Below are 26,485 nucleotides of genomic sequence, written 5' to 3'. Positions count from 1 at the left end.
TGGGGTTCGATAATGAACCCCACAAAACTAACCGAGTATATTGGAAAATGCCATACGACCGGGCGGTTTCACAAGTTGCCGGCTCGATCATGTCATCCGCCGCCTGGTCTGTGCTAATCATACTATTATAATATAACCAGAAATAAAATTGTGCACCAAATGGCTTAAATTAGGGTGTCACTTCGAGACACTGATTTCCAATAAAATAGGTGAAAATCGGATTAATCCCACTTGATGCCATGACGCAATCACCCGAAGTCATAATATGTGACGTGTCATGTCAAAAGGAGACACTTTTGGGCAGGATCATGAATGGAGAAATAGCCAAAAATCTGCCCGGGGATGATTTTTTAACAATTTGGGTTTGTTGCGAATTTGTGATATTGTTAATGTTAGAAATATTGTCTGATAGTTTCAGACCGGAATATAACTGGCATCTTGTATTTTTGGAGGCATTTTTCAAGGTAATTCCTATTCTCACCATGATCAATAATATCTTTAAAGGCCGATATCTCAATTTCGAATTTTATAATACCATAACTTACGAACTCAATATCTTCGCTTTTGAATGTCCGATTTCATTGGGAAAAAGGGCGTTGTGGAGCAAAATATCTGTATATTTAAGATATTTAAAAACCTCGAAATTGATAACCTGCCCAAAAGTGTCTCCTTTTGACATGACACGTCACATATACGCACGCTTTCTTTGGCCGGGCCAGCGAAAGATCCATCCTGCATTGCACCCGAGGGGTCTAGGGTTCGAATCCCAGAAATGCCAAGTAGCTCCATCCCGTGCGCTCATTTTAGCGAATAAAATGTACGCCACCTTGACCTTACACCTTATACAAAACTAATACAAGTGAAATTGAGTTCAAAACTTAACAGTTAGATTAGAATCGTGATTAACTTTCATATTTGAAAAAAAAATGGTGAAAATCGGATTAATCCCACTTGATGTCATGACGCAATCACCCGAAGTCATAATATACGCACGCTTTCTTTGGCCGGACCAGCGAAAGATCCATCCTGCATTGCACCCGAGGGGTCTAGGGTTCGAATCCCAGAGATGCCAAGTAGCTTCTTTGTTCATCTACTCTCCTTTTAGCGTTAGGGTTAGTAAAGCACTCTAACCAAAAAAGTTTATCGTTGCAAAAGCAATCATTCAAAGTTGGCCATATTATTTTATAATATCCATTTAAGTTGAATTGCAACCAAGTTATGATCTCACTATTGCTCGCATCATATATGGTTTAGGGGAATGCGTGATGCCGAGTACACCGTCGAAATCAAACTGCTCACCATCGGCTTTTTCGAATCTGAAATGATGCAGGAGATGGGTGAAGAAGATGAACAATTCCTTTCTGGCAAGTTGCTCACCAATGCACTGACGACGACCTACAGAGACAAAAGATCAACCAGGAGAACCTATATATATATATATATATAAATAAAGCAATTACTGTCCTCTATAAAGTCCATGACCATGATGACATAAGACTTTATAATAGGGTTAGTCTTTCCCGGGAGTCTTTCCAGGGTTCTTTAAAGAACCAGAAAGGATTCAGCAAAGGTTCTCACGAGCGATCTGAGGACAAATTTATTTGTAAGCTCAATGACCTTGAATTTGAGATTATAATCTGATCTTCTGAACTTTATACTTTTTATGAGTGACACAATTTCACATCCTACCCGGATGCATTTTCAGGCCAAATATTTTCATGTCTCAGGCCATCTTGCTTAAGAAAGCAAGATTCAAACTAATGTCCTGCAAAAACGATATTCTGTATATACATGACATACGCGATAATAATTATTTTTTATCAATGTTAGCGTAAGTTTACGCCGGGTGTAACTCAAAATGTGAACACGAATGGGGAGTAAAGAATCACCAAGGACAGGCCTATATAAATTATGATTCCCTGGTAGAATACATAGGATTAACTGGAAGAAATTAATGAAGATATCGGGAAGATATCAGTATCTTACCATAGCCAAAAGGTATTACTTGGTCCACCCTCGTCAAACGTCCCTTTTCATCTATAAAACGGTCAGGGTTGAATTTCTCTGGTTCATCCCATCGCTTTGGGTCATGATGACATGCCCACAGATTCATTATGATCATGGTTCCCTTGGGGACGTTATATCCCTTGATGAGGGTATCCGTGCTAGTACTATGTGGAATGGATAATGGCACAGGAGGTCGAATCCTGAATGCCTCTAGAAGAATGGCATCGACGTATGGAAGATCATCTCGGTCCGTTAACTTGGGACGTCTGTTACGGCCTACTACAGAATCTATGTCTTCTTGTACCTATATGATGATATAGATGAAAACAATGCATTTAGAGAATGAATTTGGAGAAAACCTTCTGATAATTACAAACACTCGCTGAGCAGCAAGACCTTCCCTCTATACGCTTTTAATCCGATAAGCTGATTATCTATTTGTTTTCATGAATAGGAAGACATTCTTTGATGTATTACTGAGCTCAATCATCTGAAATTACTGGAGCGTGAGCCACCCAGGCTGGTGGCTCAGCATAGTATTTTATTAACAGAAGGTTTTCTCCAAATTCATTTCCTAATGTATGCATTAAATGTTAGACTGCCGTCTCAGCAGTGATTACTAAAATAAAATTAACAGCATATCATTTGATCATGGTATTAAATCATGAATTGGCATGGCCATCAAATTAGCGTTGTACATTCATTATTTTAATATGAAATATATATTATATCATGAATATGATTTTATGAAATTTGCACGAGAAATATAATATATAATATTGCATTCATTTAAAAGAACAATTATTTTAAACTTAAAATGTATGTAGTTTTAAATCATACAAGTAGTACTGTCATAGCAAGGGAAAACTTGATCACGTTAACACTAAGGATTGATTGTATTAAATTTTCCCGGGTAAATTTCATATCTTCAACAATGTGTTCGCATATTCCCACTCATGACTTCACCATGTTCACTGACCTTTGCAAAACACATTTAAAACACCAAAATAAATATTGGTATACAAAAATAAAAAGCTATTCGAAAGTCAAATGCAGTACAGTCAACTTGTATGCACAAATTCAAACATAATAACTTTGGTCTTATATCCGATTATTCCCGTCTATTGCTTTTTTCTTCACTTCAAAATTTCCAAATATCCCGAGAAGGCCCCCCACATGTCCATGGGTCCCAAACTTTCTTTAGATACGTCCCAGCAGAGCGATCGAGTGCAGACATTTGGACAGTAAACATGGTATAGACGAATCCAACGAGCCAGGTCATGGTCAGGATTTGGTCGGCCATCTTTGGGTAGCTAGCACCAACCTGGTGTTTTAAGCGCCCAATTGTGCAAATAAAAGCCGCCTAACACCTAGAGAAGATGCAAGGACGAGGAGGGTTAATAGAATAATACAATAGAGATAATTCCGCAGGTAATCCCGTCGCATCTATTCATACATAGTCCTCTTGTTCGCAAGTACATCCATTTGCGTTTGATACCGCGTGTAGTTAATCCGATTATTATGTCACTTCAACAGCGAATAGGCCATTTAGAAGCCTAGGGCCTATTGTGTTGTAAACTTTAATCATTCTTTTGTCTACCTGTGTTTTCGCGGAAGGTGTAAAACGGGTGATGGAATGCAGTTTAAAATTTCCGCCAAGGCCGAATCATTTCACATTTTGTGTGCATTGTAGCCGACGGGTACCCAACTAAAGGCTGCTAGTCAGGTGTAGGAATGCGTGGATTTGGATTCGTCTATACCAACTCATCATTTAGCTCTCGTAAGTTAAATTATATCATTGAATGATAATACCATCTACCTTTTTCTGAATATCCGGGTATTCCATTAGGTACATCAAAGCCCAACGTAATGTTGTAGCCGATGTTTCCGTCCCCGCAAAAAATAACTGCGACAGTGTCTTCAATAGATTGAGGTCATTCAGATGTGAGGTAACTTCTCGAGACAATTCCATCTCTTTCAAGTAAACATCAATGTAATCATGGAGATTCTGCCCATCAAAAATCTTCTGGTGATCTTTTACTATTGTTGAAAGGAATTCTGAAAAATCGTTTACCAACTTGGCCATGTTTTGAGGTTGATTTGGTTTCGGTAGATACTTCGCACCAGGTATGAACAAGTCCGCACCCGCTGATCCGACCAGTTTCGTTTGGCGATCCAGGCAATCAATAATGTAACGAAAATCGGCGTCTGAATACTCGTAGCGTTTACCAAATATGACAGCACACAACACGTTAGAAACCGCGGAAAGAAGAAGAATTTTATTATCGAAAGGTTTGCCTTCATATTGTTCAAACTCTTTAACTAAAATATCGGTTTCTTCGGCTATCTGTCCTTCGAAACTTTTCTTACCCAGTCCAAAACTCCGCAGAGTGGACAGGGTAAATCGGCGTTGCTGTAGCCATACTTCACCAGAGCTTAGCGCGACTCCTACAAACGAATAGACATTCAGAAAATATCTCATAATTTTCTCAGTGTGTTACATGTTTTTCAATTCGATAATGCCGGTATTTCAACAATGCTCGTTAAGTATTGTTTCTTGATCGAAAAAGGATCAGAAACCTGTTTCATCTATATTGCAGTTTCGTTTGTTACAAAAGGTTGAATATTTGATCGTGAAACCAGGTTTTACAAAATTCAACTTGATGTGACTCGACTTATGATGACAATGTATACCTACCTTCACCACCACCGCGAGTTTCTTCGATCTGCACAGGTCGTGCTGCAGTGTCCTGATTATGCCCAGCTTTTTGAATGGTCTCCAAATCATTTATAACAACAACGAGTAGCTGAGGGCCAAGTTTGAGACTATACAACTCGTCGTACTTTTTTCCGAGAAGTGCCAAAAACTGATGCGGTGTGGGGCTACCAGATCTGAAGTACTCGACAGCAATTCCAGGGATGCTTCCCAACCATGGCCAAGCAAATGGTCCAGGTGGAAGATTCGACGGGCGGCGAACATACCAGACGATTGTCGCAAATAGGGCAGAACAGACCAAAATGGTACCGAGATCGAGAAATGGTGTGATTCTTTCCAATATTGCTGACATGATTCTGATGTTGGGTCTTGTATAGACGGGCTAGAATATCAGGCTCTGTGTTTGTGTGATGGTAAAGATGGTATTAGTGAGTCTCATCCTGCAAAGTTAAAAATCAGTGATTAGAAAAAAATCAGTGTTTAATATGTTTAAAGTCCAAGTGCGTTGTGTCGATTACAAGTATTTCAAAATATTTGCTAGTTCAAAGAAGGGCCAATGAGCAATTCCCACAAAGTTACAAATCTGTGATTAGATATTAACTCAATATTTAAAGTTTATTCAAGTCTCTATTATCTTGATTGAAATCACTTTAAATATATTAATAGCTTAAAGGTCCGTCCCAACATTATCTTTACTTTTTGGGCGGGTGCGGCGTGCCGCACCCGCCCTATATTCTCTGACTATTGACCTACTTTTTCACATGCCGCAGTGTTGAGAAAATATTCGTGCCGGTTATATCCCAAACACCCACAGAGGTGCTAGTTTACGGCGAGTTTTGTAATTATTACTTGATTTTGATATGTAAGTAATACGATAAAGTCGTCATAGGCAGTAATGTGTTTGTATTAAAAGAAATAACAAAAATAATTATTTAAGTAATAGAAATACTATTTGGAAATTGCAGCAAGATTTGCAGATGTTTTTATTTGAACAGTACCAGTTCACCAGTTTTGCTAGTTTTCCTAATCTTTGGGCTAAATTAATAGCATCGTGAAGGTCATATATATCATTTTATACTGACAGCTTCGGCATGTACTTAAATACAGCTTGTATTGTGTTCAGTGTGTACATAGGCTATTTACTTTTCAAATATTGTGACAAATAGTGCTTGCTGATGCTTGTATAAGGTATTATAGACAAATTATTAGAATGCATGTGCACCAGTAGAAATGGCCCAGGTTAAATAAAATAAATAAACATATGAATGAATATTTTATTCCCTGGATTATTTTTGTTGGGACAAAATAATGATATAGTTTGACGCTTTGAAATACAGTTATGTTAATCACAATAAAGTTACAAAGTTAAAAAATAATATCGAAATATTGTAAAATCAAACTTTTCCCCTCATAAGTTGTATCAAAACAACATATTGAGGAAATTGATATGACAGATTTTTAAACTTTGATATGAAAAGATACCCCATCAGCCCTGTTGTCTCACAGAGAAGATGAGCAGAAGTCTTTCTATCTGATGATAAAAAAACTCTAGGTATGATTACGAAAATGTTTTAAATAACTATTATCTACAAAAGTTTTATAACAATGTTTTATTTAAAATGTTAACATAAAAACAGGGAAAATCTGTTCCAACTGACCAGCAGAGAACAAAGGATAAGCAATAGATAAGATTAAAATCAGGAAAATATGACACAACCTCCAATGGGGAATAACAAACGTATAAACGTATAAAGTTAAAAACTCTTTTAACTTTGTTTATACGTTTTGTGTTATTCCCCATTGGAAATCGATGTTGTGTCATATTTTCCTGTTTTTAATTGTGAAGACTTACTCATTCTTTCATTTCTCTTGACAATTTTTCATTTGCCCGCCCTATTCCTTTTAAAGGAATTTTTATTATCCATCAAAATTATGACTGGAAGATGTCTGCCAATTTTCAGTCTATGCAGCGTGATCAGGTCTCCGAGAGAGTTCGCGGGTAAAATTATAGCCGGGTACATAATTATGTGTAGACTAGAGCGCCTTCTGTTGAAAAGCGCGCTACCTTATCCTTATTGGTCAAATACCAATCGCTCGTTCTTCTTCTTGAAAAGCGTGTGCTTCAGGAACTGAATAGTTTCACACTGTAGTTGTGTGTACTTGCGACGACGAATATGGCAGTAGATAGAATCAGGTGCAAAATATTATTATATACAATGATGAAGTGCCATAAAAAGAAGGATGCCAGCTGGTTACGTGGAGTCGTCGCTCAATGCTGCCTTAAAGGCATCGAGCGAGGTGAAGTCTCCTGGCCGAGTCCTTCCTAAGGGCGTTCCATTCCCTGCTGGTGTGTGGGAAGAAGGAAGCCAAGCAAGTCTGGGTATTGTGTCCAAAATCTGGAAGCATGTCCTCTGGTGTTAGATGTTGCTAAGGTCAGGTAATGCTCCCAGTTGATGTCGACCAAGTTGTACCTTATTCTGTACAGCATGGAGCACAGTGTCATCGCCCTGATATCTTCATGGCAGAAAATGCCATGGTAGGTTGAATCCACAGCCACGCATGGCCATTGTGATCCGACCTGTTTAATAGTTTTTAAACGCATAATGGGCTGAAGGACATCCGACTAAGGATAATGACATTAGCCTGTGACTGACCTCTGTACGGTCAGCGAGCATACATACGCCATGGTCATCTGCTTTTAGACTGCCTCTACGACAGCTCTCTACGATAGTCTCCTACACAGCCAGTTTGTGTCAGTCGGTCTGACACTCGTCGATCCTGTATGTTCGTGATAGCCACATACAGTCTGGCCCGAGACTACCTCCACGAGGGTCTACGCTGCGCTATATAAAATCTGAATTTTGGTCACTTTTTCAGCTCAAGACGCACGCTAGTTTCTCAAGACGCTAGCCCATTATGCGACTCAAAACTACTATTAAACAGGTCGATACAAAATGGCCATGCGTGGCGGTGGATTCAATCTACCATGGCGATTTCTGCCATGAAGATATCGGGGCGATGACACTGTGCCCAAGGCCATCAGATATGCAATGAATTAGTAGGATTACAATTTTATTACAATCTTATTTCCACATCTGTTATTTTTTATATGGGCATTTAAGCATGTTAACATGGTTAAGGGTATAGTGTAGCGAAATAAATAATTTTTCACATAATGCCAGATAGCGGGTTTTATCGCTGACACTTAGGAATAATTTTATTTGCTTCAACCTAATCTTTGGTTGCAGTTGGTAAAATTGTTTTTAAAGTATTTTTTTTTAAAGTATAAAGTTGCTATATTGATTCACACAGATTTCACACAGGATAAATGCAGCGTAAAATTGACCTATGAGCCCTGCAATGTAAATAAAATCAATACACTGCGCGAATACAAGCACTGAACATGCATTGACTGAACTAGTGTGTTCAAAATGTCGGCTGCTCTCTTTATAGCATGGCTGGATACAAGGACTATCTTGGTGTTCTTTGTGACATCCTTGGTGATTTTGTGGTTCATGAGGCGTCCTAAAAATCTTCCTCCAGGACTTGTTTCTTTGCCATTAGTGGGAAGCATACCAGGGCTTGTCATAGAATATTATCGTTTAGGTAAACCGAAACCACACGATTTACTGAGGTACCTTGCTGAAAAGCATGGTAAGCTTTACAGCCTTCGATTAGGACCTATGTTGGTTGTGGTGGCCAATGATTATTACAGCATCAAAGAAGTTGGTCAACATCACTGTACAGCAAACAGGCCTAATCAGATTAACGATCTTCTCGATGGTGATGGTAAGCTAGCTAGAATGGCTTGTATTATTTTCTCCCTCGATATTTCTCAAGTTGACCATTTCTAGTTATAAAACGAATAGTATAAGATTTTATTGGCCTTTATTTCTTTATATAACTTCTTTGGTAAAAACTGTTTCGGAAGTTAATATATTGGCATGGCAATAGATTTACTTCTGTAAAATAAGCTATTTTAAAGCAAGTTTTGTGTTAATCAACCCACAGAACCACCAATAGGAAGATTTTACAAGTGCCACCTCCTTTACAAGTTGAACTTTGATATAATGGTCGATTTTGCATTTGTAAAAATAATAATAAACTAAAAAGGCCCTCCTCCCCCTCCTCCTCCTCCTCCTTCTCCTCTTCCTCCTAGCTCTTTTTGAAAAATCCGGAAACGGTACCTTGGCCTTATAACACCCTTTGTGGTTATAATTTTCACATCATGCTTTATCAATCTACCTCTATAAAACTAAGATAAGAAATGCACACAGAACCAATGTATTTTTAAATCTGTAGATTGAAGCTTTTTTTTCAGATTTTGCGTTTTTGGTGTAAAATCACGGCTTTTGCGTATTTTATTATGTCTAATAAGATATTTTAAAAGTATGAATAATATTCCATTGTCGTATATGCTTATTTAAACTATTGTTAAAATTGTCTGAATATAATAAACCTGTGCAATGAGAGCTAATAAGATCATGTGCAACAATAATTATTTCTCGTTTAGTCAAGTAAATTGATAAACGTTACTGATTCTAACTACATAATAAGCTTAACTAAAACAAGTATACTTTACAAGTGACTAACTTTGAGGTGTGTGTAATAACTTAACTACATATTTCTATATATACAGGAATAGCGCTCTGTTCAGGTGAACCATGGCTTCAACAACGACGATTTACTCTGACAACTATGCGCAGTTTTGGGGTTGGCAAGATGAGTTTCGAGGAACAAATATCAGAAGAAACTGATCACCTCCTGAAAGAATTCCAGAAACACAATGGCAAACCTTTTGATCCTAAATTCCCTATTCTCAATTCTACCGCTAACGTTCTGTGCTCAGTTATGTTCGGTAAACGCTACGAGTACACAGATGATGAGTTTCACTCCTTGCTAGATATTATCGACCGCTTGACAAAATCGGTTGGTTCAGGAGGAGCCAAAATGTACGTTCCTATTTTACGGAATTTAATAGGAAATAAAGATGAAGACTTATTTACAGATTTTGTACGATTCTTGAGGAAAGTGGTTTTGGATCATCAAAACTTGTACGATTCTCAGAATCTTCATGACTATATTGACGTATATCTGCGGGAAATGGAATTAAGTAGAGATGCTACGTCGAGACTAAGTGAACCCAATTTAGTTGCTTCTCTTGTACATTTGTTCTTCGCCGGGACTGATACATCTGCAAATACTATACGATGGGCGCTACTGTACATGATTCAATACCCGCAAATTCAAAAGAAGGTAAGATGCAAAGAGAATACAAACCGCTGTGTCGAAAGTTCGCTCTATCGAAGGTACACACACTTCCTAGAGCACCTTTAGTGTAATTTTTCTCAAGAGAAGCTTCGCTTTGGTTGATTATTATTGTTTCAGCATAGAAAAGGGTTCGTATAAACCAGGTTTGTGGACGAGAGAGTGGATCAACCCAAACTGTAGGTAGTAATCAGTGTGTATCGACTCACGGTGAGCTACTGTTATGAGCTTAATACGTTCGCTTTTATCTCGCGTAAGGTAGGCAAGAACCTGCATTTGTTGCCCGTGCACGTCTCTAGTGATGATATTATCGCTGATATACTGTTGATATACGCAACGAAGTTAGCATGCTCGCTTCTGTTAATAACGGCCAAGTGTCATTTACGTAACGTAACCAAACTCGTGGAGGTATGTTTCTATAATAGTGCATGTTGTTTAAACCATTTTGCCTACAATATAGAGAACTGTGATTTGCCATGGGACAAGAAAACTGAATAATTATTTTATGTGCTAGGTGTACAAAAAACCATTCGTTGTTAAACTATTATTTACATGTATCAGGTGTCGGAATATCAGTTTTCTTTGACTTCAATAAAGTAATCAAATCACAAACCCACTTCTTATTTGTTTTGATTTTGCGTATAATGTTTTTAGGTCCAAGAAGAAATCGACTCCGTAGTAGGGCGCAACAGACATCCAAAATTGACCGACAGACCACACCTTCTTTACACTGACGCAGTCATCCACGAAGTCTCCAGAATGTGCACAGTTTTACCACTTTCTGTTCCACATAGCGCCTCTCAAGATTTTACGATCAGAGGATATAACATTCCAAAAGATACAGTACTCGTTTACAACCTTTGGGCAGCTCATAATGATCCTGACATGTGGAAAGACCCAGAAACGTTTCATCCAGAACGTTTTCTAGACGGAAAAGGAGGCTTACATAAGACTGAATTTGTTATCCCTTTTAGTCTAGGTAATGTATTAAAACGGGTTGACATAGCAACATCACAATTGAATGTTTGTTGGTGATATATGATTATATAATCCGAAGTGCTTTTGTTCTGAAAGGTTTTATTCCGAATTAAATTCCATACAGAAAACCGTGTTCGGACAAAATTTCTAACACTTCGTAATAAATTCGTTAGAAAGAAAAATTAAAACAACACTAAATTTAGATCTTGAAGGATAAAAAATAGGTAATAAGTACTAATAGAGTTATCCAGAAGAAACCAATACATCTTGTTTCAAAATAATGGTTTATTACTGTTCTTAGCCATACGATAGGATCACATTGCCTTTAGAGGGCGCTATATTGCTATACCTTTCAGTGCATCGATTTCTAATTAAAATTGAGAACTGCCTCTACCAAATGCAAATACACATGTGTAGTGATTTCTTTATCTTTGTGTACATACAGGACGTCGTCAATGTATAGGAGAGCAACTTGCAAGGAAAGAAGTGTTCATCTTCTTCACCCATCTGATGCATCGATTTACTTTCAAGAAACCCAACGACAAACCCCTTAATTTCAAAGGCGAGTTAGGCATCACGTATTCACCAGTGACTTTTGACATTTGTGCCATTGTTCGTGACCTATAACTCACATGAAATCCTGCAGTATCTTCATGAACTTAATATAGACGAATCCAACATGGTCAGGATTTGGTCGGCCATTGACTGGGTCCCCCGAAGCACCAAACTGGTGCTGTGACTGCCCAATTGGATGGATTAAAGCCGCTTAAAATTCGATGTTAGATTCTTTTGTGTTATAAAAACTGCCATCATTCTTTTGTCTACGTGTAACACGGGTGATAGAATGCAGTTTAAAATACCCTCCAAGGCCGCATCATTTCACATTTTAGTTGAGATGTAGCCGACGGGGACCCAAATATGGCTGCCATTGAGGTGTAGGAATGCGTGAAATTGGATTCGTCTATAGCCAATTATATCAGAAACGTTGTCGTACACTATCAGCCTACTATCAGTGCAAATGATTCCGTCAAATGTGTGCTACGCCATTACTCAATAATCACTTTTGTAATATATTCAATTCAAAGTTATATTCAGACAGTTATACAATACATGATAAAGGTTGGTGAACATTAAAATATGACAGTGTAGTTAACATTTCTAATTTTAAGAGCAAAATAAATGCATTTTCTAACATTTTGTTGAATCATCCGTGTTACACGATATCAACTGGTTGAAAGTGATATTTGAAGGGTGTTATAATAGTACAACGGTAATAATTTAGATCTTAGACCGTTATAATAATATGTGCACTCTAAGAGAAAATGAAATTCATTTTCAATGGCATTCATATCACAGAAAGTGCAATTGTGCATACGCTCCACAATGCTATATCGGCCAGATTGAATACCTGTAGTCTGTATATCTACCTCGAGTCACCGGCACTAGCTCTGAAGTTCAGCGTAGTTAAAAGTATGTACACGCACCAAGTAACGCTAAGCTAACGCAGCACACGCTGAACTTCAAAGCTTGTGCCGGTGACTCGATGTAGATATACAGACTATAGTGGTAGCATCCCACATCCATTCCCACATCTAAAATCAGCATAGGATACTAATCGCCGAACGTCTCTAAAGTCAGCGGAAAAACCTAACGTTACCCTTTTTATTTTCTTCGTATACCTAAACTGGCGAAAAGGCATGTGACGTCAGGTTTTCCCGCTGCCTTAAGTTGGTTTCATAATAATTGTCTCCACGCCAAAGGGGCATACTGCAGTTACTGTCCGTTTTCCTATACACAATACACAGTGCTATTTCCCATTGACGCGTGACCTCTACAAATAGCCTACGTTAAAAGTATGGGGATATGCCTAGTTAACGTCGCTGTGTGAAAAATAACCGGCCAATATTAAAAGTACTCTTCTACAGTTCTAGAAAATATAGTTTTGTAACATGTCCTAAATTTTAGCTAATTTAGATTTTTGGAAATATGCGTACTTTGGTGTTTTACTTAATGTTATAGGTAATAGTACATTGCCTAGTTAACGGTGAAAAATAACCGGCCGATATTAAAAGTACTCTTCTAAAATTCTAGACAATATATATAGTTTTGTAACATGTCCTAAATTTTTAGCTAATTTAGATGTTTGGAAATAATATGCGTACTTTGGTGTTTTAGGAAGGATATGTAAACGACAGATAACACCAAAAAATATGAAGAAATTATTTCCAAACCGTGTTAAGTCTGCAAACCACCATGTTTCTCATTTTCAAGAACGCTGGTTAACAATAAGCACGTATTGTCTCATTTCGTAAACAAAGACCACACATAATTGTTCTCTAGCGCTCGCTTTATAATCGTTCACCCAACTGAAAGTATAATCCTAGCTCATTGCTCCATTGTACGTGTAAAGCAGACACATATGTTGTGTGTATTTAACCAGAGAAGATATGATTTAATCAGTTGAGCTGTTTTCAATGAGTGTTATCTTGGTTTAATAGCTTTTAATGGGGTTTAAGTCCTGCAAAGGTCGAGTTGAATTCTACTGTAGACATGACTGCATCATGGTAGCTTTACATGCCATTTAAAATATTCTCCAATGAATACCAATTCGATTGTTTCCCCTTGAATTTCAATATGTGTAATTGTGTACGTATGAAGGAGGATCATGAGTGAGTAAAGGCAGAGATTTTATACTATGAGATAAGACACTCTCTACAAACTGTCTATAGGCTACCATGCTATACAGCAGTTGAAGACAGGCAATTCGCAAGCGTCGTCGCCGGCCAAGTCTTACTACGATCGTGTAATGAGAAGAGACCATAGAATCTACATAGAGGTCTGAGGAAGAGATTGTCCGAATTCTAATTTATTAATTTATCAGGGAATCACATTTTTGTACCGCTCACAAAACAAAGAGTATAAGTCCGCCCACCGCTGTCAATCATTAATAAAACAAGCTCTGGCAATGACGTAATCTTAATTATAAATGCGGAAATCACAATTGTACATGTACTGTCTGCTGTACTCAGTCTTCCAACAAGTGCCGGAGTGCCTGGGGGCAACGCGTATGTAGGGCTGTTAAGACCCCTTTTTCAGCATCGCTGTCACCCAAAGACCCCATATTTTTTACGAACACATGCTCGCTCCGCGCTCTGTCACCCAAAGACCCCCTATTTTTCCATTTGATCTGTCACCCAAAGACCCTTACAAGTTCAATTTGAACAGCAACTTTCATTTATCACTGATTTTGTTACTTATTTTGAAAAAATAAAGAAATTTGAAGCCATTTAGAACTAGAAATTCGATTTTCGAGGTTTTTGTGGCGCCGTTTTGGTTCTCACCCTAAGATTCCATTTAAAAAAAAGGTCATGTTCTCACCGTACCCAATGACCCCATATTTTTTACATTTTGCTCTCACAGAATGCCCAAAATCATGCTCTCACCCAATGACCCCATATTTTTTACATGTTGCTCTCACAGAATGCCCTTTAGTGCGAAAGCGCCAGCCCTACACCTATATCCATTTCAAATTGAAGTGCCCCCTTCCGCCTACCATGCCTACACAGACTCAAAAAAAAAATTCATTGCCGGAACTAAGTCGCTGAGCGCGCCCAAGCTGAGCGCATTAAAATTTTGATCCTAAGTGTAAAGAAATTATGCGAGCGGAGCGAGCAAAAATTAACTTAAGATTTGTGCGCACATTTTGAATGTAAGTTAAAAGAATGAGAAAAATTTGAGTCGCCAGCCCTTTATAATTCTATAACCCCCTTATTTTTGGTGTACAAAAATTATAACCCCCACCGTCCCACCCTATTGTTGGTCTAAATTCAATGACGCACCATTCCATGACCCCCCTCCGAAGAATATGACGGCACCCTTAAATGGATGCACTGCATATTTCTAAAAATGTCAAGAGCCTTTGGGTTGGTACAATTTGTAACCCGACTACTGACCCCACTTTGGTGAACCCACTTACTTTTCCCTTTAAAATTACTCTTTCAAGTTCAACAAATTTAAAACTTGTTCGCTCCACCTTGGATTTACGCCACTGATGTACCACTCAGCTGGGATCAGGAAAGTAACATGCCAATTTCTTGTGATATGACCTGGCTCAAAGGGTGTATCCGGACCTCAGTCCGATGACCGATAGCTGTTTGGGATATGACTATAGTCATATCCCAAACATCAATGATAGTAACGCCATCAACTCCCAACATCATGCGTCTCATCATTTGATCCGTCCATGCATACCAGCTCAAATTATCTATAATGGTAGGTTCTCTTGTATTGGCTGACTTAATGATTATACGAGCTCTAGGATTTCTTGCTTTCAACCGTAGTATCGAGTCTTTCACTCCTTGCCACCGCTTGCGATAATATTCATATTTGGTACATAATGAATATCCTTTCCAGGAGTCCATGAATTTCGGATGGGGAATCCATGGTGCCTGTAATAGAAGCTGGTATTGAATGCCTTGTCCACAGCAACATGAGGACCGAATTTACTGTTAGCGGCTTTCTTTTCATCTAATGTACTCTTCATAAGCAAAGCAAAGTATTCATACCATTGTCTAAGTGTAGAATCACCCCAAAAATGAAGCCGTTGGTTCTGCAAACATTTTCTTATTTCTGGAATAGTAAATTCCCTATTTTTGCATACTAGAGAGTTCCATTTATCTTGATAATAGAATCCAGCAGTGCCGTCTTTTGGTCGAGGCATGATTCCTAGCGAACACCGAGGCAGTTTATTGTTGTCACATAAAGATGAAATCTGCATGTCTGATAGAAATATAGAAAAACGAATAGCAATGTGGATAGCACTTGAGTACTTACACCGATGCTGTCGCCGCCACCATCAACACAAGAATAGGGACCGATCGTTATTTACGGCAGGGGGGGAATGGGCGTTTTGGAAAAAAATATCGAAATACTTTTGTTCCCGGTCGAAGATCTTGACTTTGTCAAGATTTACATCAGAGTTCACCAATTACATGAGAGTCAACCAACCATCACTCAATCGTGACGGGGCCGATACCAGTTACCAAGTGTCTACGACCAAGTGATGTGGTAAAGTGTCCAAAAAGTCATTGATCCCAAACTTGGGTTGCCAGTCTCCCGATGAAGGTCGAAGTTACGACCGAAAATTTAAGGTATGTCTAATCTTGTCTTGAGATCAAAAGTTTAAAAATTAAAAATTATAACTTCAATACCATCAACAATCACTATGATCACCAACAATATTACCACCATGATGAACATTACTTATTTCCGCATTATACTTCTTGTATTTCTTGTGGAAAATTCAACAGTCACCCCAAAAGTAGAAAATCTACATATTTGCTACAAACACCATATCATGCACCACCACCACCACCTACCCTCAAGATGTGAGCCTCCAACCATTTCTAGTCCAGCCGCCAGTCATCTTTGCCTTGTTTCAGAGTCTAAAAGATTTGTTTTTCGATGTTGCTTCTGCTCAAGATCATTAATTTCAAAGACAATTTTCTTGGCTATGTGTCAGCATTTGGGCAATTTGATATACGGAGTGTCCTAGCGGTCCTAGTTTTCATCAAGGTCAATATTATATAAATAGCTCAAATGTTGCCAAAAATGTACTAATTCTTGTCTCGTTTTGGAATTATACACAGAAATGTCGAATATCCTATTTTGCACTGCACAGGAAGCTAAACCTTAATATTGGGGGATTCACCAAAATGGTCTCAAACTGTTCATTGTCTGTAAGAAATTCAAATAAAGATTGCTATATATAGCAGGTCGTTTTATTACCTTTGCATCAAAAGGTCAGTGTCCATTGAATCCTAAAGAACTGCATGAACGCGATTGTGCGATATTATCAAGTAACAAAACAAACTACTGCAAACTATTCATTCGGTCGTTTCAGGTTATGCATTTTCGGATTGGTTCTGGTTTTGGTCACGTGGTTTCCTATTATCATACCTAAGCTCTTGACTGACGTTCTTACCGATACCTTTTTGTCTGTACCCTTTGTTAAAAACTTGACTTGGAGAAAGCAGTTTCGGTTTTCATTTCAGTTTGTTACATAATCGTGTGACCGCAGAATATCTTGAGTTGAAGTCTCCTGATCATAGTATATCAAAGAATTCTTTAAATTTCGCAGTGCAATATCGAGGACGTCAATCTACATTTGAAAGCGAGGTTTAGATGGTCGAATAATCCAAGGATTATTTCCCTATAAAATATAGACCATCGAAATATTTGCTCCCGAAATTAAGGCCCGGTCACACTATGACGGCAGATAACCAACGAAAGGTGACGAATGATGAACATCACAAAATGTTGACGGCAAAGCGACGGCAAAAAGAGGAAATACAAGATTCGCTGACGAGTGGGAACGACCTTCAGCGACAACACGACGGCAAGGGACGAAAGGCTGCGGCAGGAAACGGAGACTAGCGACCAAAACCGCACGTTGTCTGGGCGGCGAGTGACGATGTCTCGACGGAGCCCGACAACCAGCAACGAGGTCAGACGGCTGGCAGCGGATTTGCTTGCGGCAAGGAACGGCAGCTGACGGTGGATTGCGGCGATGATGACGTGACTCAGCGGCCGACATCAAAGCCTGTGTGTGTGTGCGGGTCGTATAGTCCACTTTGGCGTTCCCACTCTTCACAACGTTCTGGTCATCCACTCAAAAATATAAATATCAATAATAATCAAAAATATTAACATCAATATGAATAATAATCAAAAATATTAACATCAATATATCAATAATGATCACAAATATTATCATCAATATCAATAATAATCAAAAATATTAATATCAGTATCAATAATCAAAATATTAACATCAATATCAATAATAATAGAATATCAATATCAATAATAATCAAAAATATTAACATCAATATCAATATCAATATCAATATCAATATCAATATCAATAATAATCAAAAATATTAATATTTTTGATTATTATTGATATTTCTTTTTATACGAACTTCAAAGCTACATCGTGCCGGACAGTCTATTCATTTATTTATTTATTTATTTATTTGAACAGACGCTTTTGAATCAGCGGCACACGCCTAAATTGGCGGTGCGTTCATATAAAAGACAAAAAATACATTTCAAACAACAACAACAATAACTCATGGTAATCAATATAAATATTAAATAATGTACAATATATAAAGATACACAACCCACTCACGCACACCCCCCACGCTCTCATCCTCTCACCCTTACTCACCCCCATTCATATCACACATAATATACCCTCACACACATGTACACAAGATCAGACTTATGTATAGGCCTATAGGTCTATATTACAATAATTACAATCAAAATTATTTACAATCATATGTACAAAGGTAAATCAAATCAAATCAAATCACGCACACCCCCACGCTCTCATCCCTCTCTATTGAAATCGAACTGACGTCAAAAAATGTCAAAAATCGCAAAAAAAGTTAAAATCGTGGACCATCATTTAAAAATCGTAACCCATCGCAGACCACCGTTTCAATGCCGCAGGTACTCGCAAACGACCCGCCATCAACAGTCAACATCCATCCCCCTCCGGACAAAATTTGCAAGTCCAAGATCGTTACAATTTCGTTACTTGCCACAATGTGTCGTCAGGGCTCGAGATGTGACGTCACTTGCCGGGTTTTTTTCGTCAATTGTCGTTGACAACGACTACCAACGAAATTGTGACGAACTCAAAACGACTAAAGACGGCTTCGCACGGTATGGAAACGTCAAAGAAATGAGGGTTGCGGTCTCCAACGAAATCTGAACGGAATCACAACTACTTCTTTTGCCGTCACAAAATTTTCAACATGTTGAAAATTTGCCGACGGACGCGACGAATAATTTTGGCCGTCTTCCGATGAGTGACGGTAAATTCAAAATTGCAATTCGCAGCTTAACGTCGCTTGCCGTTCACCCCTATTCGTCATAGTGTGACCGGGCCTTTACAAAAGCTAGGCACTCGAGTGATGTCTACATCTATTCATATGCATATTTGGACTTCTTTGACTTCCGACATTGGATAGGTGACTTTCATCAGAGAAGATGTAATTACATCTTCTCTGCTTTTAATCTCATATTATCAATTGCTCGAAAGAAATGAAAAATGTAGAAGTGAGAGGAAGAGAGGTTGGTGTAGGGGTGGGGTGGGGGTGGGGGTGTATAGGGGAGAGGGTTAGATGGAGAGAGAAAGAGAAACAGAGGGGTAGAGAGGGGATTAGAAGAGGGAATGGGAGGGGAGCGCTCGAATGAGTAGTGGAGTAAAGTGTGTAGGGAGAGGAGAGTATACGGGAGAGGCGAGGGGAGAGGAGACGGAGACACTGGGGAGAGGAGGAGAGGGAATAGGGGAAGAGGAGAGGATATGGGGAGGGGAGAAAGGAGCCTAGGTGAGAGGTATGGGTTGTGCTTTCCGGGGTCAAGAAACTAATTCATAATCAAATCATCTCCATCATCACCGCTCAAACCAAAATATTTATACTTGCAGCCTAGCCACGGAGGTATCATACCGTAAACGTTCGCCTAATGGCGCTATGGAGTTCATGGAAATGAGAGAGCGCCATCCCTGTAAAAGCCGACTATTATCACTGATCATTAAGGGTACGTGTAGTTAATGGGTGAAACCTATCGACACATACACTTAAGAACAAGATCGAACAAACTTGTTCATGATAATGTGGTAATTATTCACCTGATACGTTGTGGCCCAGTGAGCAGAGCATTAGACTATAGTGCGAGGATAAAGAGAACTTGTGGAGAAGATTGATGGTTCGAATCTCATGCAGTAATTTCTGACAGATTATGATGTCTGTCAATGTTTTTTTTCTGATTTGAGGAAATTTTATTCTCTATTTTCTTGATGTTATCTTTAACATTGTTTATATAATTTTATTATTTTATCTTGTATGTGTCTTTTTTCATGATTCTTTGTTTTTATCGTTTCATTTTAGAGTAACTCAATCCATTCAATCAAATGTTGTAATGAACCTTTGTTATGTGTGTGAGACGAACTGTCGCGTGCGACAAGTCTTTCAATTCGCGCGAGTGTCCTTGCCTATGCATCAGTGGTCATAAGAGGTATATCATTTTATTCGAAAGGGGGGTCCCAAATATACGGGGGTCATAAAGTCTTGGAAAGAATAATAGGAGGGGGTCATAAAATGTTTTATGACCAAAATGTAGGGAGTCACACGATGACCACAGAAAATGTGTTATTTTATTCAAAAAGACTGATTTCAATACAATTTTGGGGTTTGGGATCATACATTTTTTGTTGCCGAAATAGAGGGTGCGCAATTTTATTGACGCACACTTTTTGTAAATTTGGGACCCCCCTTCCGAAAAAAAAATGATAGCCCTCTAAGAGGATTCAAAAGATAACCTCTGCCCCAATAATCCCTAGCTATATTTGTTTGAAACTGTTCCACGGAGGATGTATCATAATAGGCTCAGTCTTCAAATGATATAAATAAAATTTGAATGAGTGAACGAACAAAATCATACAACGACCAACTCAATAGAGGCTGTGCATATGACGTATCATCCCGTAAATATGGCGGACTACTCAAATGCATTCAACAAAAGCATGATTGCATCTACCGCGACAGTTCGTCTCACACACATAACAAAATGCACTACGATCAAATAGGTTGATGACAACATTTGATTGAATGGACTGCACTGCGCCATGATTACGGGGAAGAAACCGGTTCAAATCCTTTGTTTGGAGCCAATCGATAAACGCAAGGCCTCTATAGTTATCATTGAATACTGGCTAGGATTCCACAACACAATGAGAACATGTTATAAGGCGCTTTGGAAGGCACACAATACCCCAATGGCTTTCCATATTATGTGCACTCAACAACTATTCAGTATCGAAGCCCGGTATCGAAGTTACATAATGTTACTATGTCAACCACGATCGAAACAATCAGTACACAAAAAAGTCATACCAAAATAGCGTGATCGTAATGATCGCCATACAAACAGTGCTTGGTTCCGATACCATCACGGAGTTACGTAACTACTTCGTGGTCTGATAGGTTATATGATCAATGGTCTGATCTACTTGGGTTCGATCCTTTTAAGAAAAGAAAAAATAGCTGATCATTTATAATGCATAAATGAATAAATTAATGTAGTTACACAATTTGAAACATTGAGGCCGTTCTATTTTTCAAAGGTCATTTAACTGTTAAATGTAGTGGAATATAATTATCACGCATTGATAGGTAGCAGGTGGAGCAAAGTTTGTCAGCGGTTTTTGTTGCCGTTTGTTCGCAGTGCCTATTTATCTAAAAAAAATAAGAATATTAAAATTAAATTTAAAAAAATTCACAATATTCGTTCGTAAAATGGGGACAAAAATCCAAAAACATTTCTTGACCCTTCTTCACATAAAAGTGGGGGCAGAAATCAAGATTCGAACAAGAACCATTCACCATTCAATGCGCACCCTCTACCGACTGAGCTAACTAGACGTTCGCCTTTTCTATCTCTTTCCTTGTTGGAAAGGTATAACGTTGTGGAGATAGGAACATGTACGACCATCCGGGACCTACTCTGCCATGTTTGGCTGAGTAACGCTACGTTGAACACGGTCTTTTGTGCCTATGTAAATTATCCTCTGACAGGTATTGTGTTGAGAAATGACCTCACGACTTTCACGTTGACATTTATCCAATTTTGACGTTCGGACAACGATCGGATCTTTCTATATATGCAGATCATATTCGTTAGCCTGATATCTGGCCTTTAAACTTACCAATATTCTTCAGAAACTTGCTTATACATCTTTACGGCATGAAATAGACGACATTTGTGTGATATTGGCAATGTCAAAGGTTACGATAATCTGGACTATTCTACTTTACGGGGAGTCCGAAAATGAACTTTGGCAGGGGCTGAAATGCATTTTTACTAGCGCAATCTCTGTTTGTAACTAAAGCATTTGGAGTTCCAAGACAATCCAGCGTGTATTTTTTATTCCAACGGGCGGCCGGCCGGTCGGTCATGCGTGAGTTATTCTCGTTTTATACAGGTGTTTTACGTTTCATGTTAATTTACTATTCCTAGTCCACTACTCCGTCATTTATCCACCCCACAAGTAAAATGGACATGACGACCCCGGGATGTGGCGAGGTCAGATGCGGTTGCATGATGGTATAATTGAAGACCGAATTAAAAAGACTAGTATGCGTCTGACGTCAGGGCAAAGGCGCGACGTGATTGGTTACTGACCTGCGCAGTACGGCATTTTTGGTCTGGTTGACAGGACGTCATGTCACGTCATACGCAAACTAGTCTTTTCAATTCGGTCTTCAATTATAGGGAAGATTGTTGCAAATGGAAAAAGTCACATGAAAGGTCAAATGATGCCAATGATGTAAATAACGGAAGAACCGAACAATTCCCTCCAAGTAAATGCAAGCATTTTCACGGCAAATCAACAGGGATCGTCGAATTGAAGGTAACACAAATGGGTACAATATGATGGTCAATATTGAGGTTCATTTAAATAGGTAGGGAAAGTGTGCATAAATATTAAAAATATGTTTTTTCAAATGGGATTTTACAGCTCTTGCGGTGACCCACGAACACAATGAAAAGGTCAATTTTCATCATTTATTTGTTCTGTTGCGTTCAACCATCTCCAACAACTTTTTCAATGTAAGTGCCTCTGGCCCTAGTGGAAGTAAAAACGGATACTTTGGCCAGAGTTCTAGGGCTAGAGCTAACGGGGCAGACAATAGAAGGGTGTAATTTTGAACTGAAGAATATTAAAAAATATGAAGAAATTACAATGTTATAAAAAGATTTACCAAAATGAGTTAGGTATAACGTATGAATCGATTTACAAATTAAGTCCAATGGCACTTTGAGAAAGAATACCTGAAGAAACCCCAAAACATTTGCTGCTCTAGCAACTAACCTAGTGACCTATAGTATTGGGTCATGTCACGATATTTTTTCTGAGGCATTATGTCCAGGTTGCTCAATTTAACATACACGTATCCTTAATGCTGTTGAGATTTTACAAGGATGGCGCTCTCACATTTCTAAGAATCCAAAAGCGCCATTAGGCGAACGTTTACGGTATTCGTGGAGGCGCAATAGATTACATAACGCATTGTAACTTTGTGCCGATTTCAATTTCCGACAAGCTATTCATCGAGAGGTACCTTTTGTTCAAGACAAAAGAGTTCCGCCATTAAATCGGTAACTAACCTGACAGCGTATTAACGCTTTACCAGGCAGGCTACTGTCAATAAGGGATCAAAAAGAATGTCATGTGTGAAAGCGCCCACTTTAGTGAGAGGTACCTATTGTCCTGATTCAACCCAAGGGTGTGACTGAGTGTTCGCCAACACACAAAATCACACTATACCGTCGAAGTACAATTGTTTACGACCCACCTTTATTTAGGCGCCTCATTTAAATCAATTCAATAGAGTTACTGATCGATTACCGTAACAACGTGCCATAGCTGCTATGGGTCTTTTTATCTTTTCAGTTTCAGTAAGTCTATTGTTCAGATACGAAAACGCAAGGGATTCAGTAAGTTACTGTAATCTGACTTCATTGTTAACTCTGAAGTACCAATCAGCTTATTTCAATAGAGGTGATTGCCTGTGTCAATATTAAAAGGCTGGAGATACAAGTGTCTGACCGGTGTTTTAATGGTCTAGCGCCCTCTCGTGTTTGACATTGATAAATTGATTAACATTATTATCATGATTATGACAAATGCCAATCCGAATGAAAAAGCTTGAAAAGGTCCACCTTTTTCTGTAAAAACGTTGAAAATCACAAAAGGTCCGCTTATGAGCATGTCGCACCCCAATGCACCTGTGCAGGGCCGCAGTGTCGCCTTTCCCTCGTATCAATGTCTATCTCCCTATTTTGCTTCATCCCCCCCCCCCCTCCGAATGATCAGTCGCCCCACTCTCTCCCCGGTCCCTTCTCTCTCCTCTCAAGTTCTTCTCTTTCTAGTCTTTCCGTCTCTCCCTCTCTTCTCTTTCTTCCTCACCCCCTCCCACTCTCACTTGTTCAGTCTCAAGTATCCCCTCCCTCCCTCCCCCTCCCTTGCAACATTTATCAGTAAGATCCATGACTGAAAATAAGCTCTGCAAAAATAAACATTTAAAATAAACCCGAGTCTTGCATATAGGCCCAACCAATTATCAGATTAGCGTGCCATTGGCACGAATGAATAGAATACATTATCTTTGCTCCAATACAATTCTTTTGTATTGCATTTCAATATAAAACATGATTACCAAATCACCACTTGTACGCGCCTCATTGGGAGATGTTTGACTATTTCAGACGCTCATTTCATCGCCAATATGAAAGACTTTTGCTTATAACTTGGCAACATGGTTAGTATATATTTCAATGAAAGACTATTTTTACGAGCTACGTACGTATAGGCGTAAGTGCATATACACCAAACACAAGTCAATTGAATCCGTACAATTTTCCGCGAATTTAGGACCGTAAAATTTAGACTCTTCTTTTGTCTAGATTAGCACCCAACCGCACATCTCAAGGTTTTATGTCAAAAATCAATATAACTTACCAAAACGAAAACTGAAATTCACGAACTTCAAATTTTCAGTAACTAACAAAAGGCTAGAATAAAAGATTGGTCACACCTGGGAGACTACCACTTCAGAATAACAATGACTTACAAAAACGGATACGGAAACAGAAACTGAAAAGATAAAACGACGGTATGTATATAGGTCTATCCTTCGCAATAGGCCTATATGTTGTTATCATGGTTATAGGCCTGTTCAATAAAGTCAAATGGTTTTCTTAATATCACGAATACCCATTTTAAAAGCCAGTAGAGGCAATTGAGGTAGTGAAGGAGGAGTCGAGGGTTGAAAAGTGGAGAAGCGGATGTGTGATCGAGATTGTAGGGAGGGGAGGAAGACAAAAAGAAAAAGAAAGGAAGAGAGGGAAAAGGAGAGAGAGAGGGAGACGGTGAGCGATGGCGTATAGATCCGGGGAATACATTTCCCAATATTTTGCCAGGCAGGGGTGGTCCATACAATCACCCCCCCCCACCACCACCACCACCACCACCCCATGTTGACGCCTGTGTGTGGGTTTCTGTCGAAATCAACCTCATATTTGGCCATGTTAGCCACAAAATGCCAATTTTTTAGTGCTTCGCGCGAATTTATTCCACTTTTGTCTCATATTTCACCAGTTTAGTTTCAATAGGCCTATGGTAAAAATTTTCGCGCGCCACTGCTAAAGTGTAGGCATAAGAAAGAATAAGTGCAGAGAAAGGAAAAGAAAGGGATGAATAAAGAAAATAATAATAATATTATTATTATAGAAATTAAGCATATAACAGCACTAGGCAGTCATTCAATGATGCCAAAACCTTTATGCGTTACGTAATTAAAACACCCAGTCAGATGTATTTCACACCTGCCAAACACAAGTCACCCAATTTCGAAAACTGGACGTTGAACGTACACTCTCATGAATATTGATTGGCAACATTTTCCAATATGTCAGCGCTCTAATCGGAAACAATAGAACAAAAGACCCTGCAGAGCGTTGCTTGCAGCCCCCATGCACCAGTCACGATATCCGATCTATAATCAGTATACTTCGGTTATTTATAAATGCGCTTTTATAAATGCGCACGTGACCAGATGGCCAGCGCCATATTTGCATTACATCACTGTCAATCACTGAAATGGCGACCATTGTGGGAGTGGCTACAGTTGTGACCTTGTTTCCATCGTGCAGTTATTGTTGCCTACATGTATGCACACAACACAGGGGCACTCACAATAGGCAATTGACCCCTACTGGTAGCGCTGCGTTGTAGATATAGGAGATGAACTAGTTAGCGTCATATAACAAAAAGTATAAAAGCTATGATGTTAGTACTTGCTCTATATTTCATTGACTTATTCTTTGCAAAATATCTGAATTTTCAACCCGGTACAAGCTTTAATAACGGAGGACCATACATTTGTATGAGAAAGAAATCCTACCATCTATATCCAAACTCCCGTGTTATTCCAATGCACATTTTGCTTCACCGGGCCGCCCTGGCTTGGTCGCATTTGGAAAAGGGATGTCACGAAACCGTAATAGGTACAAATTTAGTACTTTTTGTCAATCAAGTTTATTCTCTACATGTCAATCTTTAACTCATTAGCATAGTCCTTATAATAACGGGGACCGCCTTGATGAGTAAATGACAGCAAACCATTGAAAATACCCCAAAACTCGGTCAGTGGAGCTCCGCCCGTACATGTCAATAGCGTCATTATCGATTGGATTAGTCGACCGTAGCGGACAATTCGATCGCTCATTGGATTAATATTATTGTGGCACATTTGATGTCGTTTAAAGGGGGTCTCCGGCAAGCATATATCCTTTATTGTTAGAATAATAATTATCAAGCACGAATCGCATGGTTTTATTTAAAACAAATTCATACTGACCATAAAACGAATAAAA

The 26,485-nt window shown here is 38.8% G+C and overlaps 3 protein-coding genes across 3 annotated transcripts; 1 reads left to right on the top strand and 2 right to left on the bottom strand.

Moving 5' to 3' along the window:
- Window positions 1–941: 941 nt before the first annotated feature.
- Window positions 942–5,075, bottom strand: LOC140152393 (cytochrome P450 2J4-like). The gene is made up of 4 exons (XM_072174699.1): window positions 4,706–5,075; window positions 3,827–4,455; window positions 1,987–2,311; window positions 942–1,395 (listed from the first exon to the last, which is right to left on the bottom strand). Exons 1-4 carry the CDS (start codon window positions 5,073–5,075, stop codon window positions 1,217–1,219), a joined length of 1,503 nt encoding a protein of 500 aa, XP_072030800.1. The 3' UTR covers window positions 942–1,216.
- Window positions 5,076–8,114: 3,039 nt separating this feature from the next.
- On the top strand, window positions 8,115–14,007 carry LOC140153713 (cytochrome P450 2J4-like). The gene is made up of 4 exons (XM_072176538.1): window positions 8,115–8,512; window positions 9,363–9,979; window positions 10,646–10,970; window positions 11,415–14,007. The coding sequence occupies exons 1-4, from the start codon at window positions 8,155–8,157 to the stop codon at window positions 11,594–11,596; spliced, it is 1,482 nt and encodes a 493-aa protein (XP_072032639.1). The 5' UTR covers window positions 8,115–8,154; the 3' UTR covers window positions 11,597–14,007.
- Window positions 14,008–15,320: 1,313 nt separating this feature from the next.
- On the bottom strand, window positions 15,321–15,689 carry LOC140152392 (NXPE family member 3-like). The gene has a single exon (XM_072174698.1). The coding sequence runs from the start codon at window positions 15,687–15,689 to the stop codon at window positions 15,321–15,323; it is 369 nt and encodes a 122-aa protein (XP_072030799.1).
- Window positions 15,690–26,485: the final 10,796 nt, after the last annotated feature.

The sequence above is a fragment of the Amphiura filiformis genome, chromosome 5, assembly GCF_039555335.1.
Source record: "Amphiura filiformis chromosome 5, Afil_fr2py, whole genome shotgun sequence".
Classification (NCBI taxonomy): Eukaryota; Metazoa; Echinodermata; class Ophiuroidea; order Amphilepidida; family Amphiuridae; genus Amphiura; species Amphiura filiformis.
This window is presented reverse-complemented; position numbering and strand designations above follow the sequence as displayed.

Bases quoted from the DNA above. Each gene is read 5' to 3' on its own strand.
- LOC140153713 (XM_072176538.1), top strand. From the start codon at position 8,155: ATGTCGGCTGCTCTCTTTATAGCATGGCTGGATACAAGGACTATCTTG. The intron at 9,980-10,645 runs GTAAGATGCAAA...TAATGTTTTTAG, and splicing joins ACCCGCAAATTCAAAAGAAG to GTCCAAGAAGAAATCGACTC. The intron at 10,971-11,414 runs GTAATGTATTAA...GTGTACATACAG, and splicing joins TGTTATCCCTTTTAGTCTAG to GACGTCGTCAATGTATAGGA.
- LOC140152392 (XM_072174698.1), bottom strand. From the start codon at position 15,689: ATGCCTCGACCAAAAGACGGCACTGCTGGATTCTATTATCAAGATAAA.
- LOC140152393 (XM_072174699.1), bottom strand. From the start codon at position 5,075: ATGTCAGCAATATTGGAAAGAATCACACCATTTCTCGATCTCGGTACC. The intron at 2,312-3,826 runs GTAGATGGTATT...ATCATCATATAG, and splicing joins ACCCGGATATTCAGAAAAAG to GTACAAGAAGACATAGATTC. The intron at 1,396-1,986 runs GTAAGATACTGA...TTGTCTCTGTAG, and splicing joins AGTAATACCTTTTGGCTATG to GTCGTCGTCAGTGCATTGGT.